General features: G+C 42.9%; 1 protein-coding gene across 2 annotated transcripts in view; it reads left to right on the top strand.

The window, feature by feature from the left end:
- The window catches only part of adss2 (adenylosuccinate synthase 2), an 81,192-nt gene that overhangs the window by 44,162 nt on the left and 23,006 nt on the right, over positions 1-14,024 (top strand). For both annotated transcript variants that reach the window (XM_060925647.1, XM_060925649.1), the window contains exons 2-6: positions 9,241-9,343; positions 9,737-9,805; positions 9,906-9,956; positions 11,771-11,837; positions 12,077-12,184. In XM_060925647.1, the coding sequence (XP_060781630.1) occupies positions 9,241-9,343; positions 9,737-9,805; positions 9,906-9,956; positions 11,771-11,837; positions 12,077-12,184 (398 nt within the window). The remainder of the gene's footprint in view (positions 1-9,240; positions 9,344-9,736; positions 9,806-9,905; positions 9,957-11,770; positions 11,838-12,076; positions 12,185-14,024) is intronic.

Here is a 14,024-nt window from a genome sequence, read left to right as displayed (position 1 = left end):
AAGAAAATAGTCTGTGTGTGCTGTGAAGTGGTTTGAAAAAATGAAATCGGAATCGGCCAAAATCGGTATCGGCAGGTCACACTCCATGGAAAATCGGAAATCGGAATCGGCCCAAAAAATTGCAATCGGTGCATCTCTAGTGTCTGTATTTGTGTGAGAGAGAGAGAGAGAGTTATGTGCGCTCTATAATGCGATGTGACTATTAGCCTACGTTAGGTTAGGTAGGCATATGTGGTAGAGCGTAGACTACACCCTGCCTGTTTTATCCAAAACCCAACTTCCCCGGCCGACACTAGTATAGGCTACGTCACGTGACGCTGCGTTAGACACGGCAATGATAGAGGCTGAGAGATTTCAGATGACATTAGACGAATGTGAATTTTATTGGGGGGAAATACAGATGACATGTGGACGCTGCGTTTTACATTGATCACTGCTTGAATTCAGCGTAGACCAATTTGAAATTTCTGAAAAAAGTACCGAGGACATGACCTCGGTGTCCTCAATGGTAGTTACGGCCATGATTGTAAGCAATAGTGCATTATTGTCTGCTGTGCAAGATTGCAGTGTGAGTGGCGTGTTGAACAGTCAGTGAGTATCAGTTCAGTCCCTCAGACAGGGCTGTGAAAAATCCGCGGAATTCCGCGAATTTGGCCGCCAAAAATATAATTTTAGTAAATCATCTAATTTTGCAATAAAAAATTGGGGGGGTAGGGGTTGTTGTCTACCAACCGCTAGTAGTCTCATACAGCGAGTGTCACCGAGCCGGCGAGTCTGGGAATGAGCCTACTGCAAATTGTTCTTTCTGTAACATCGTAATTTTTTTGGTATCTTTTTTTCTTTTGCGACAATGACAGACCAGTTTACGGCATTTGTGCCATGCTTACAAACCATGGCACGAATCTTGTGTTCTTTTCGTTTTACCATTGTGCTCTTTGAACACGCTTTCGATATCAACGGTTTTGAAAAGGAGAATTTCGCGGTATGTCCGCGTCACGGAGGGACATCGTTCAGAGGGAGGACGGTGAGACCGACGATGTCAAAAACATTGACAAGGAAAACGGCATCAAAAATCCATTGATTTGGCGATGGCTGGAGTTTAAAGCCGGTAGTGAATATCTCCATGAGCACATACGGAAGATAAAAGAACCGGGGAAAGCTTACTGCATCTTGTGCCATCAGGATGTGAAGTACGGTTCTGGTGGAAGAACACGTTTGGTTGACCATGTTAAAGGAAAAAAACATGCGGAATTGGTGAAATTGAAGCTGTTGAACTATAGATTACCAGGTAGACCATCTTGTTCACATTTATTATTTATGTAGTTTTAACTTGTTATTGTTCATAATGTTCATTGTTATCATGAATATGTAATGAAAGAGAGACCAAAAGAGCAAGGAAAAGCCATATAGAAAGTCAGAAAGAAAAGAGTAGGCTTTCTAAGCTGAAGAAACTGCTAACAAAGAAAAGGAAATGAATATAAATATTGACTTGTAAGTAGTTGTATATAGTTTTTGACTAGAATCTGTCTAACATGAACAAGAAAGACATTTTGGTATTGAATCAGTTCAAAAACAAGAACATTAGTGACTATTATTTAATAGTCAGTCTAGAATCCCCCCCCTGGAAAAGACATTATGGTACCCAATGAATTGATACAAATTGACACAAGAATATAAGTGAATTTACAATATGAGGTATGTTATTGATATATTTTCATTCTTCAAGTGAACCCTTATCAGTTAAAAGGTAAATCAGTTCATATTGTATTATTTCAACATAATAATAACAGTTCAAATTAAATGGCATGGTTGAGAAAATATTTGCTTTCAGGAGATGCTTCAAATCTATCAATATACACAAAATCTGTTCAGCTTCTGGGGCCCTGCGGCCCCCAGGCCCACAGCTCCTGGGGGGCTGCGCCCCCCCAGACCCCCTGGTAAAATTGTTTCCTTGGATTTTGTCATTTCTATTTCACAGTCCTGCTCAGAGTTGAGGAGTCTGATGGCATGAGGGAAGAAACTGTTAGTCTGGCTGTGAAGGCCCAAATGCTTCAGTACCTTTTTCCAGACGGTAGGAGGGTGAAGAGATTGTGTGAGGGGTGTGCGGGTGGCCTTGCAGATGCAGCGTGTGGTGTAAATGTCCATGATGGAGGGAAGAAAGACACTGATGATCTTCTCAGCTGTCCTCACTATCCGCTGTAGGGTCTTGCGATCTGAGATGGTGCAGTTCCCAAACCAGACCGTTGGCAGCTGCTCAGAATGCTCTCAATAGTCCCTCTGTAAAATATTGAGGATGGGAGATGGGTTTTCCTCAGCTTCTGTAGGAAGTAGAGGTGCTGCTGGGCTTTCTTGACAATGGATCTGGTGTTGAGGGACCAGGTGAGGTTCTCCGCCAGATGAATATCAAGGAATTGGGTGTTCTTGATGTTCTCCACGAGTGAGCTGTCAGTGGAGAGTGGTCACTCCATGTTCTTCTGAAGTCAACAACCATCTCTTTTTGTTTTGTCCACGTTCAGAGGCAGGTTGTTGCACCTCCTCTCTGTATACTGACTCATCGCTCTTACTGATGAGACCCACCACAGTCATGTCATCAGCAAACTTGATGACGTGATTCGAATTGTGAGTTACTGTTCACTCTGCAGCAATGGACTGAGTACACAGCCCTGAGGGGCTCCAGTGCTCAACATGGTGGTGCTGGAAGTTCTGCTCCCAATCTGGACTGACTGAGGTCTCTTAGTCAGGATGTCCAGGCCCAGCAGGATCAGCTTTCCAATTAGCTGCTGAGGGATGAATGTGTTGAATGCTGAACTGAAGTCTATGAACAGCATTCGTACATACGTGTCCTTCTTGTCCAGGTGGCTAAGGACCAGATGAAAGGTGGTGGCTATGGCGTCATCCGTTGACTGGTTATGGCAGTACATGAGATTTTGGTTTAAAATGTCCTGGTATTTCATGAAGTCCATGATGTCCTGTAGCCTGACAAGGTTTCCAGGGCCTTTGGAGAAAAAAAACGGGTGCAAAACATCACAGAATGTCCACCATCTCAAATGTTTTCATTCTCATCTCATTATCTCTAGCTGCTTTATCCTGTTCTACAGGGTCGCAGGCAAGCTGGAGCCTATCCCAGCTGACTACGGGCGAAAGGCGGGGTACACCCTGGACAAGTCGCCAGGTCATCACAGGGCTGACACATAGACAACCATTCACACTCACATTCACACCTACGCTCAATTTATAGTCACCAGTTAACCTAACCTGCATGTCTTTGGACTGTGGGGGAAACCGGAGCACCCGGAGGAAACCCACGCAGACATGGGGAGAACATGCAAACTCCACACAGAAAGGCCCTCGCCGGCCACGGGGCTTGAACCTGGACCTTCTTGCTGTGAGGTGACAGCACTAACCACTACACCACCGTGCCGCCCCCTCAAATGTTATGTCTCTTATATCCCCCCCGGTTAAACATCCCATCTGTAGTGTATTTTTTAAAATTTTAGAATTTTTTTTTTTTTTTGCAAACTTCAGGTGCTTGTTTGTGGTTAACTGACAGAAAAGGGCTTTTTTTTTTTTTTTCTGGCAAACCTTCCAAATAATCTGTTGGCATGGAGGTGATGTCTGATGGTGAGTTTGGAGACTTGGGAACCTGAGGATTTTACTTTTTTTGTAATTCACCAGCAGTGATCCTTGGTTTATTTATTTATTTTTGCCTCTCGTACCATCCTCCTCATTGCATGTGGGGGCAAAATAAACTTAGGTCCTCTTCCAGGCAAGTTTGTAACAGTTCCAGTGAGTGTCCACTTTTTTTTTTTTTTTTTTTTTTATTATTGTCCTAACAGTAGAAATGGACATTTTCAGGCAAGTAGGCTGTGGTGTGGGGTTTTTTTTTTTGGATAGCTATTCTGACTTATGAAGGTCAACACACTTCTCCCTCATTTGGTTTGTGTGTTCTCTCTCATCTTTCCCATGCTGATGGATGACTAAGGGAATTTGGTCTCTGTGTCACCTCATATTTGTTCCCCAGTTAATCAGGAAGTCATGGATTACAGCTTGAAAGTTCCTACACGCTCCAGTCAACTCAAAACTGTACAATTTAAATGGGGAAACATGCTTCAGTTACATTGTGTTCACGATTGTTTCTGGGGTGCCAAAAATGTGTTTTTGTTGAAAATAATTATTTCTTGATGAGGGCTTTGTTTTTCTCTGAATGAATTTATTTAAATTAAAGGTTGGATTTTTCTCATTTTTTCAGTGTGAGATGAAGCTACTTCACCAAAAGGTGGATTTTTTTTTTTTTTTTGTTTCTATCCCTTTTTACTCATCTTTACTGGGGGGGCAGTGATCATGGGGTACACACACTCACTCTCTCTCTCTCTCTCTCTCTCTCTCTCTCTCTCTCTCTCTCTCTATATATATATATATATATATATATATATATATATATATATATATATATATATATATATATATATATATCTCAGCTGGATAGTACAGTGGTAATGCTCACTGACTACGACGCAGGAGATCGGGGTTCGAATCCCGGTCGGGGCAAAACATCATCCAGTAAGGGTCCTTAGGCAAAACCCCTCATGATGTATCGGCCTACCTCAGGAATGAGTGAAGACATAACTGATAGTCATACCGGCTCAGACGTCGCCCGGGTCAACAAGGTCTGCGTCAGTTGCCAGGGCAAACTGATGAGAAATGGGCTACTGGAACAAGACATTGATGGACGAGGACAGAAAATACGGAGTTGCTGGAATGCTACTATACAAGCAGTCCCAGAGAGAGGGGATACATGCAGCGAATGTGGGACCATTGGATATTTCGAAACCCACAATCAAGGCTAACAAAGAAACAGCTATTAGCCCAGTGTTCCAACATCCGTAATCGAAATCTACTATCACAACTAGAGATTAATGAAATACAACAACGATGCTACGGCAAGGGGGAGCCAGGAAGACAGGTCAGCGGGGAGATGTCCCCACAACCAGAGATTGGGTACCAAGCCCCAACACCTAACAGCCTCAACACAAGAGCTGCTGACCTGAGAAGGAAGATCGTGACCCAACTGGAAACCTGGAGCCCCCGACGAATACCGAAGCTGAGTTGCCAAGTACCTTCAGAAGATATACTAGTAGATGTGAATGCTGCTCTGAAGACAATCTCCACAAGAACCATCACTGAGACCAACAAGCTGATACACAGTACAGCAACAGTAATCATGGAGATGCATGGACACAAGGTGGGCTCGGGACATAACAAACAGTATCCACCATGGAAGAGACGATTAGAGGCCAAGATAAAGGCAGCACGGAGAGAAGTTAGCCAGCTAGCTGAACTACAGAAAGGGAACATGGTGAATAAAGGGGCACCCAGGAAGTACAACTCACTCTCCATACCAGAGGCACTCGAAACTGCCAAACAGCGACTAACAGCTCTGGCCACCCGGTTGAAGAGATACACCAAGGAGGGAGAGGCCAGGAGAATAAACAAGCTGTTCTCCACTGAACCAGCCAAGGTGTACTCTCAGTGGCAGGGGAACAACAACCGGTCAGACCCACCAAGAGCTGAGGTGGAAAAATACTGGAAAGACATATGGGAAAGAACGGCATCACACAACACCGATGCCCAATGGTTAGTGGACCTAAGAGCTGACCACAGCAACCTCCCAGAACAAGAACCAGTAACCATCTCAATGGCAGACATCCAAGAAAGAGTGTCAAAGATGAAGAGCTGGACAGCACCAGGCCCCGATATGATCCATACGTACTGGCTGAAGAAGCTAACTGCACTCCATGAACGCCTAGCAGCACAGATGAACCAGCTGCTGAGGGATGGAACCCACCCAGAATGGCTAACCCAAGGCAGGACAGTCCTAATCATGAAGGACCCCCAGAAGGGACCCATCCCATCCAACTACCGGCCAATTACCTGTCTCTGCACAACATGGAAGGCCCTGTCAGGCATCATTGCGGCAAAAATGAGTAAGCATGTGGCTCAATACATGAGCGAGGCACAGAAAGGGATTGGCAGTAACACCAGAGGAGCCAAGCACCAGCTACTGGTTGATAGAACAGTCGCCCGAGACTGTAAGAAGAGACAGACCAACCTGTGCACTGCCTGGATTGACTACAAGAAAGCCTACGACTCAATGCCACACACATGGATACTGGAATGTCTGGAACTGTATAAGATCAACAGGAACCTAAGGACCTTCATCCAGAACTCAATGGAAATGTGGAAGACAACCCTAGAGGCCAACTCAAAACCCATTGCCCAAGTCAACATCAAGTGCGGCATATACCAAGGAGATGCGCTATCACCACTGCTGTTCTGCATAGGCCTGAACCCCCTCAGTCAGATCATCACGAAGAGTGGCTACGGGTACCGATTCCGTAGTGGGGCAACAATCAGCCACCTGCTCTACATGGATGACATCAAGCTGTATGCCAGGAACGAGCGAGAAATAGACTCGCTGATCCACACCACCCGGATCTACAGCGATGACATAGGGATGTCATTCGGATTGGACAAGTGTGGCCGGATGGTCTCAAAGAGAGGCAAGATGGTCCGGACTGAGGGGATTGACCTACCAGAGGGCAACATAGGTGATATCCAAGACAGCTACAAGTACCTTGGCATCCCACAGGCTAATGGAAACCATGAAGAAGCCACAAGGAAGTCAACCACAGCCAAATACCTCCAGAGAGTAAGGCAGGTCCTGAAAAGTCAGCTGAATGGTAAGAACAAGGTCCGAGCCATCAACATGTACGCACTACCAGTCATCAGATACCCCGCTGGCATCATAAACTGGCCAAAGGAGGAGATAGAAGCCACAGATATCAAGACTAGAAAGCTCCTCACCATGCATGGAGGGTTCCACCCCAAGTCCAGCGCCCTGAGACTATACACTAAGCAGAAAGAGGGAGGCCGAGGGCTAGTGAGCATCAAGACCACGGTCCAGGATGAAACATCGAAAATCCGAGAATACATCAGAAAGATGGCCCCAAAGGATGAACTGCTAAGTGAATGTCTCAGGCAGCAGAACCCTGATGAGAGTGCAGAGGAGGAGGAGGAACAGACAACCTGGAGAGACAAACCCCTACATGGTATGTACCACCGTCAGATAGAGGAAGTGGCTGATATCAAGAAATCCTACCAGTGGCTGGATAATGCAGGACTGACAGACAGCACAGAGGCACTAATCATGGCAGCACAAGAACAGGCCATAAGCACAAGAGCCATAGAGGCCAGGATCTACCAGAGTAGATCAGACCCAAGATGCAGACTGTGCAAAGAAGCCCCTGAAACAGTCCAGCACATAGTAGCAGGGTGTAAGATGCTAGCTGGATCAGCGTACATGGAGAGGCACAACCAAGTGGCTGGGATAGTATACAGGAACATCTGCAACCAGTATGGAATTGAAGTACCCAAGTCCCAATGGGCCATACCACAGAAGGTGGCTGAGAACAACAGGGCCAAGGTTCTGTGGGACTTCAGCTTCCAGACTGACAAACAGACCCTGGCTAACCAACCGGACATAGTGGTGATGGACAAAGAGCAGAAGAGGGTGGTGGTGATAGATGTGGCGATCCCAGCTGACGCCAACATCAGGAAGAAGGAACATGAGAAACTTGAGAAGTATCAAGGGTTGAAAGAGCAGCTGGAACGGATGTGGAAGGTCAAAGGTTGCGTGGTCCCCGTGGTAGTGGGGGCACTTGGGGCAGTAACCCCCAAACTGGGAGAGTGGCTCCAGCAAATCCCAGGAACAACATCTGAAGCCTCAGTCCAGAAGAGCGCAGTCCTAGGAACATCGAAGATACTGCGCAGAACCCTCAAACTCCCAGGCCTCTGGTAGAGGACCCGAGCTTGAGGATGACATGGATACCCCCCCCCCGGGGGTGAGAAGGATATATATATATATATATATATATATATATATATATATATATATATATATATATATATATATATATAAAAGTGCTGTCAAGCGATTAAAATATTTAATCGCGATTAATGTCACGACTGTCATAGTTAACTCGCGATTAATCGCATATTTTTGTCACATGAAAAACCATTGTAATTCTCTTATCAGCATAGTGAATGGGCTTGCTTTGTACCAATGTTTTTTTTTTTTTTTATTTTTTATTTTTTTTATTGCAGAGCATAACACGTCTGGTCACAGCCACTGACATCCATAACTTCCATATTAGATGAGAAAACCAAGGGATGAAAAATAAAGTGCATATCACTGTGAAAATAAAAAAAAAGTTTTATTTTACTCTTCATTAGTTTCTTTTGAAGAGAAGTATTTGCCATAAAAGAAGGAAAAAACAGATAACAAAAATAAAAACATTCATCATACGTTCAAAAACGTTCATCATAGTGTGGCGCTGTATTATCTAATTCTCACTGCTTATAACTCTACACCTACCCGGTGGAGCTGAGCTGGGAAACTGAAGACTGAAGGAACAGTACTGAAAAGTATTTTTCCAGTCTCACCTGTGAAAGGTAATCCCATGTGATCTCGTTTGGATGGTAAACCTGCTGGTACAGTTAAACGCAGCACATGAATGAGGCATCTTTATTCAGAGACGGTTGAAGAATCTCCACTTTGCCCCATCCAATATGGCGGCGAGGATGTTTATATGTCTATGCCTTTCTCCATCACTCACACGTACTCTTATTGAAGCAGCGCGCGACAAGCCTCAACAGGAACTATGGGTGACTCGCAGGGCCAAATTAGAATTTGCGTTAACGGCACTATTTTTTTTAATCGCGTTAAATTGAGATCGCGTTATCGCGCTAACTTTGACAGCACTTTATATATATATATATATATATATATATATATATATATATATATATATATATATATATAAAAAAAAGAGAGAGAGAGAGTGATGGTGCACCTATTTAATGTAGAGTTGCAGGAAAATTCTCAAATATTAACCACTGTACAGATGGGATGTTTAACCCGGGGAGGGAGTATAACACACACAGCATTTGAGATGTATCCAGAGAGACTTAAAATATGGCTTGTGCTTTTCAGTAAAGCTACTGAACAGCATTGTTATCCAGGACAAAAAGGCCCTGTCAAAGCAGCATGAAGTACAGTTCTTTAAGTACGCGTGCACGCGCGCGCACACACTTCTTTCTCTGATTCACTGTAATTACTCAAAGGTTGCCCACACAAGAACTCTTGTGTTAATCATTTCCTTTTCCATTGTGTCTCTGTAGGGAGGCAACAACGCAGGACACACAGTTGTGGTGGACTCTGTAGAGTACGACTTTCACCTTTTACCGAGTGGCATTATTAACCCGAACGTCACTGCTTTTATTGGTGAGTATTTCAACTTTAGAGAAGTAAAATTGTACTGTAAGAATTTTTTTTCCCCCTTTAGACTTGAAGCCATACCCTGGACCAAATCGTGCGGCACGGTGCAGTTCCACGTTTATCTGCATTGACCCTATTTTGCTAATGGCTCTCTGAATAATGTGTCCACATCAACAACTTTTAAATAGCACCGTGTTTCCTCGTGCTAATTCATGAAAAAATATGTTGTTTTCAGACAGCACTTGGCAGCTCATATCCTCCTGAAGTACTCTTTGCATGATCATATCCACTGTATACAGTCCTGTATATTACTACTGTGTTTGTTCTCCTTCCTGTGTTGCTGTCTGTTCTTATGCTATATATCATCTGGAGTAACCGGTCACTCGTCTCTTACCACAGGTAACGGCGTAGTGATTCACCTTCCTGGCCTCTTCGAGGAGGCTGAGAAAAATGGGCGGAAGGGTAAAGGTGTGTTCGAGTATCCATGAAACACAAACACTGTAGTCCTAGGCTTGTCTGTGCATGTGTCTGAGGCCGCTAACCGAAATCTTACTGGATGTGATTCCAGGTCTGGAGGGCTGGGAGACACGGCTCGTCATTTCTGACCGCGCCCATATCGGTATGTGCAACTTCTGTCTCTCGGCGTCCATCATTATCAGGAATGTTTTGTTTAAGATTGCGCAAATGTAACTCAGTTTGCACTAAACGTTCTCACCTGCTTTCCCTCCATGCCCATATGTGTAAAATGAGCTTATTAACACGCTGTGTAACGAAAAACAGATTTTGTGTTTACGTTTCAAATGCCCTTAAAGGAGATACGCAGAGCCTTTATTTTTAAATAAATTTCTGAGTGGATAGTATATCCATCCTTGACTCTTGTATGCTGCATAAATGGGAATAAAAATATATTTTTGAGAGTTAAAATCGACCGCAAAGTTGGCATTCGAGCTGAGCCAGCCAGCCCTGAGTGCGTGACGTCACAGCGGTAACCGGTTTTAAGGGCGAGGCCTTTGACAGCTATAGACCAAAGTCATATAAATAAAAATTTATGGTGAAAGTAAGAAACACCGTTACCGACTTGCTCAACTAAGACTGATTTGACTTCATTGATTGTGGGTTGACTCTCATTAAAACAGGATGGGTGTTATAACTTGTGCAACAGACATGTACATGCATGCATTTTCACTGATAAAACGTAAAAGGCTAATTAAATAATCAGATGCACTGAGACGATCACATTCTGAAGCAAATTAAATAATCTTATACCAGTAACTTAAACACACAATACAAGTTACATGTATTAATCTAAATGCAGGTAAACAACGTGTTTGTTTTTTATCCAAATGAGAGTCGGAGCTTACCCGTCTGTGTTCTCGCTTCTTGAAGGCCGATCTTGTGGCTGATTGTTTTTGAAACAATCTGACTTTCAGTTGTTTGTTCAGTTTTCCGTTCATTCACTTCCACGTAAGGGCGAGATGGCAGCAATATCCAGCGCAGAAATAAGACAGCTGCTCCACTCATTCACTTTTCTTCATGCTGTGTATTCCGCCATTACTGCTGGACTCGGGCAATTACTAAAACCCGGGACGGCGCGGGATGTCACTGGTTTTAACAACAACTGCGGGGAGGTCACTGCCCGAGCAATATGTTCCGTCCCGGATTTTAGCAACAACCCTCGGCTCACTCCTGGAGGACTGGTGCAACTGAACTCCCTTTCCTTTTAAAATAAATAAATACTTTTTCTTGTAGTTTTCCTTTTCTTTAATTGTTGGTACTGCACCCTCTTTCAGTACGGGCTCATAGCCAACGCTTCTCAACAGATCAGAGGTTTCGTACGAGTCTTCAGTAAAATGTGCAGAGCAGAGGAGAGACCACTTCATAGGTGCCCAATGTGCCCGTGAACTTCTCACAAAACGCGTCCAAATCTTTGCAGTTTGAACATTCTTGGGCCATGAATGCAACGTAAATCCACCTTCTGTCTGTACCGGCCAGCAACACTTTTTTTACGTGGCATGTCGATAAATTAGCTCAAAATGGAGGATCGGAGTTGCAGTCAGCTCTGTGTTTTAGTATAGCGGAAATAGCGATGAGACCGATAGAGTTCCTGTTGTGACGTTACGGACGTCAAGGTCATTCACTCAGACCGCTACCTATATAAATCACTTTAATCGTAAAAATGACTATATTAGATTTATTATTAACGCTTAAAACTATTCCTGTACCATTCTTGAGGTCTCAAGGCATTTATAAACGAAAGTGAGGCCATGGCTCTGCGTATATGCTTTAACGTAGGACGTTCTGTGATGTGCTTTTAAAAAGTTTTGCATCCATTCATACACTTGTACATTCTCAAGGCAGGTTAGTGGTAATTAACCGCGCAGTGGAATTTGATGATGTAGTTGTAGCAGTCACCTCCACACACTCTGTCCACAGTGTTTGATTTCCATCAAGCTGTGGATGGAGTTCAAGAACAGGAGAGGCAGCAGCAAGCTGGCAAAAAGTAAGCACTGTTTCTGCCAAAAAAAAAAAAAAATGCAAAGACTAAAAGAAATCTTTTTATTCTTATATTTTACCTGCTCCTAGTTTGTTGCAACCACAAACTGCTGAGTGAATTAGCTACAAGAGAGATCACTTATTTTATTTTTTTTTAATGCTTTTGTTAGAAACATGGCTGATTTCAAGCATATATTGTTTGAAAGCATGTGAAAGTCTTAAGTCTGTCTCGTTCTGTGTTTCTAGTTTAGGAACAACGAAAAAGGGTATCGGCCCTGTCTACTCAGCAAAGGCTGCAAGGAGCGGCCTCAGAATATGTGACCTTTTGTCTGACTTTAAACAGTTCTCAGAGAGGTGACGCCATCTCTTAATTTACTCTCTTCACAGGTCCATGTAAAATACTGTAGATATAATCCACTGTACAAGCTGGTTTATAAGTGGAGTGTTTTTTAACAACCGTGGTGAGATATAATACTCTCTATTGTTGTCCGAGATCATATTAACCCATTCTTGAAGTCTGAAGTAAGTAGAGGATATTACACGGTTGGACAACGATATAAAGTTTATCTTCAAGTGGTGAATATATTCATGAGTGAGTGAAGCGAATGAGTGAAAATATTTTCACCACAAGAGGATAAACTTCATATCTTCGCACCACCGTGTAATGTTCTTTATATTATATGGACACATCTACAAAAAAGAAAAGAAAAAAACAAGTTAATCAAAAGAATTTTAATTTTGGACCGGTTCACCATTTTGACAGCGCGCATCCAAACACTGGGAGTGACGTCATCGGAGTGAAATATCGGAAATAATTATACATACAGGACACTTTTTGGATGGAATAAAAACATGTATTCTATTCCCTTCTAGCAGGTTTCATTCATTTAGTTTGATAGCATGCAATATTATTAGCATATCGCTTATCCAACATGTATTATGCCACTCTACCCAATTCTGCTGCGTGTGCACAGAAGCATTTCTTTGTTTGCCGGGAAAGAGAAAGACACGAACACCCGAACGGCTACCAAAGTGTCATTAGATATTCTTCACACCTATTTGCAAGCAGTGGCGAACCATTACTATTAGAGCTGGGACTTCAGCTCAGTCAAAACTTAGCCAGACACACCAAAAAAGCAACAGGATAAAGGGTTTTGCAAGGGATTAGCGGCAGGCTGCCAGGTAATGTCGTTGTGTGTAATTTTTGGTGTTGATTTTAAAAGTAACTGAGTAAATTACATGGGGAAATGAATACTTAAGTCTGAGGGTGAAAAATACTGTGGTGAGCGTGCGTGGAAGAGAGTCTGGAGACAGAAATCGAAGTTTCTCAGTCGTTAGCCTGTACTACTTGCTCTCAGTAGCACTGGCTCGACTGCTTTATTAGCATGCACTAACGCTACTGATTAACGCTACACCGGCTGAAAGGTTACTGCACAGCCGTGCTGACGGCACCGACTTGCGGTTAAGCTAGCATTGGCCTTCACGCATGCTGATATGAAGAGTGTGTATGTAGTAGTAGTAGTAATAATATTGGCTGACTTTTTTTCATGGTATATCCGAGATATTCCATTCAATGCCAGCCAATATTATTTAAATATGTCCCTCAGATCTGCGATGTATTTCAAATGAAAAATAAGTTTTTCAACACAAGAACATAAACTTCACATCTTCAAGCCAACATGTGATTTTATTATATCGACCCATTCACAAACAAAAAGTACCCAAATTTATCAAGACAATTCATCGATTTCCTGACGAGTGACATATAGAGAAATGGGTCACGGTTTTGATTCTCCATGTCCTGGATGTAGCGTGTATATATTCAAAAAAAATACTAGTGGCATATTTCCCAGTAAAACACTTGTGTCCGTATAATATAACCTACTATTAAATCTTTAGGCTGTAATATTTTAGACTTTTTTGTTTCTTTTTTTGTTTTGTTTTTGAAGAGTTGTGTTAAAATTTCACATCAGTAATTCGATGTCAAAGCTATGAGTCCTGATTCATATCTTTGGTCTACTCCAGTGTGACTAAATGCACAAATTCTGTCCAGTCAACATTACTCATCCAGTTTAATTTAAATGTCTAATTTGTTGGCATATGAACTAACAAAGCCACAAGAAAATGACAGTTGAAAACATGTCTCGTCTCATCTCATCTCATCTCATCTCATTATCTGTAGCCGCTTTATCCT

Source organism: Neoarius graeffei, chromosome 7 (assembly GCF_027579695.1).
Source record: "Neoarius graeffei isolate fNeoGra1 chromosome 7, fNeoGra1.pri, whole genome shotgun sequence".
NCBI lineage: Eukaryota > Metazoa > Chordata > Actinopteri > Siluriformes > Ariidae > Neoarius > Neoarius graeffei.
Note: the sequence above shows the minus strand (reverse complement) of the source record. Positions and strands in the feature narration are given on the sequence as shown.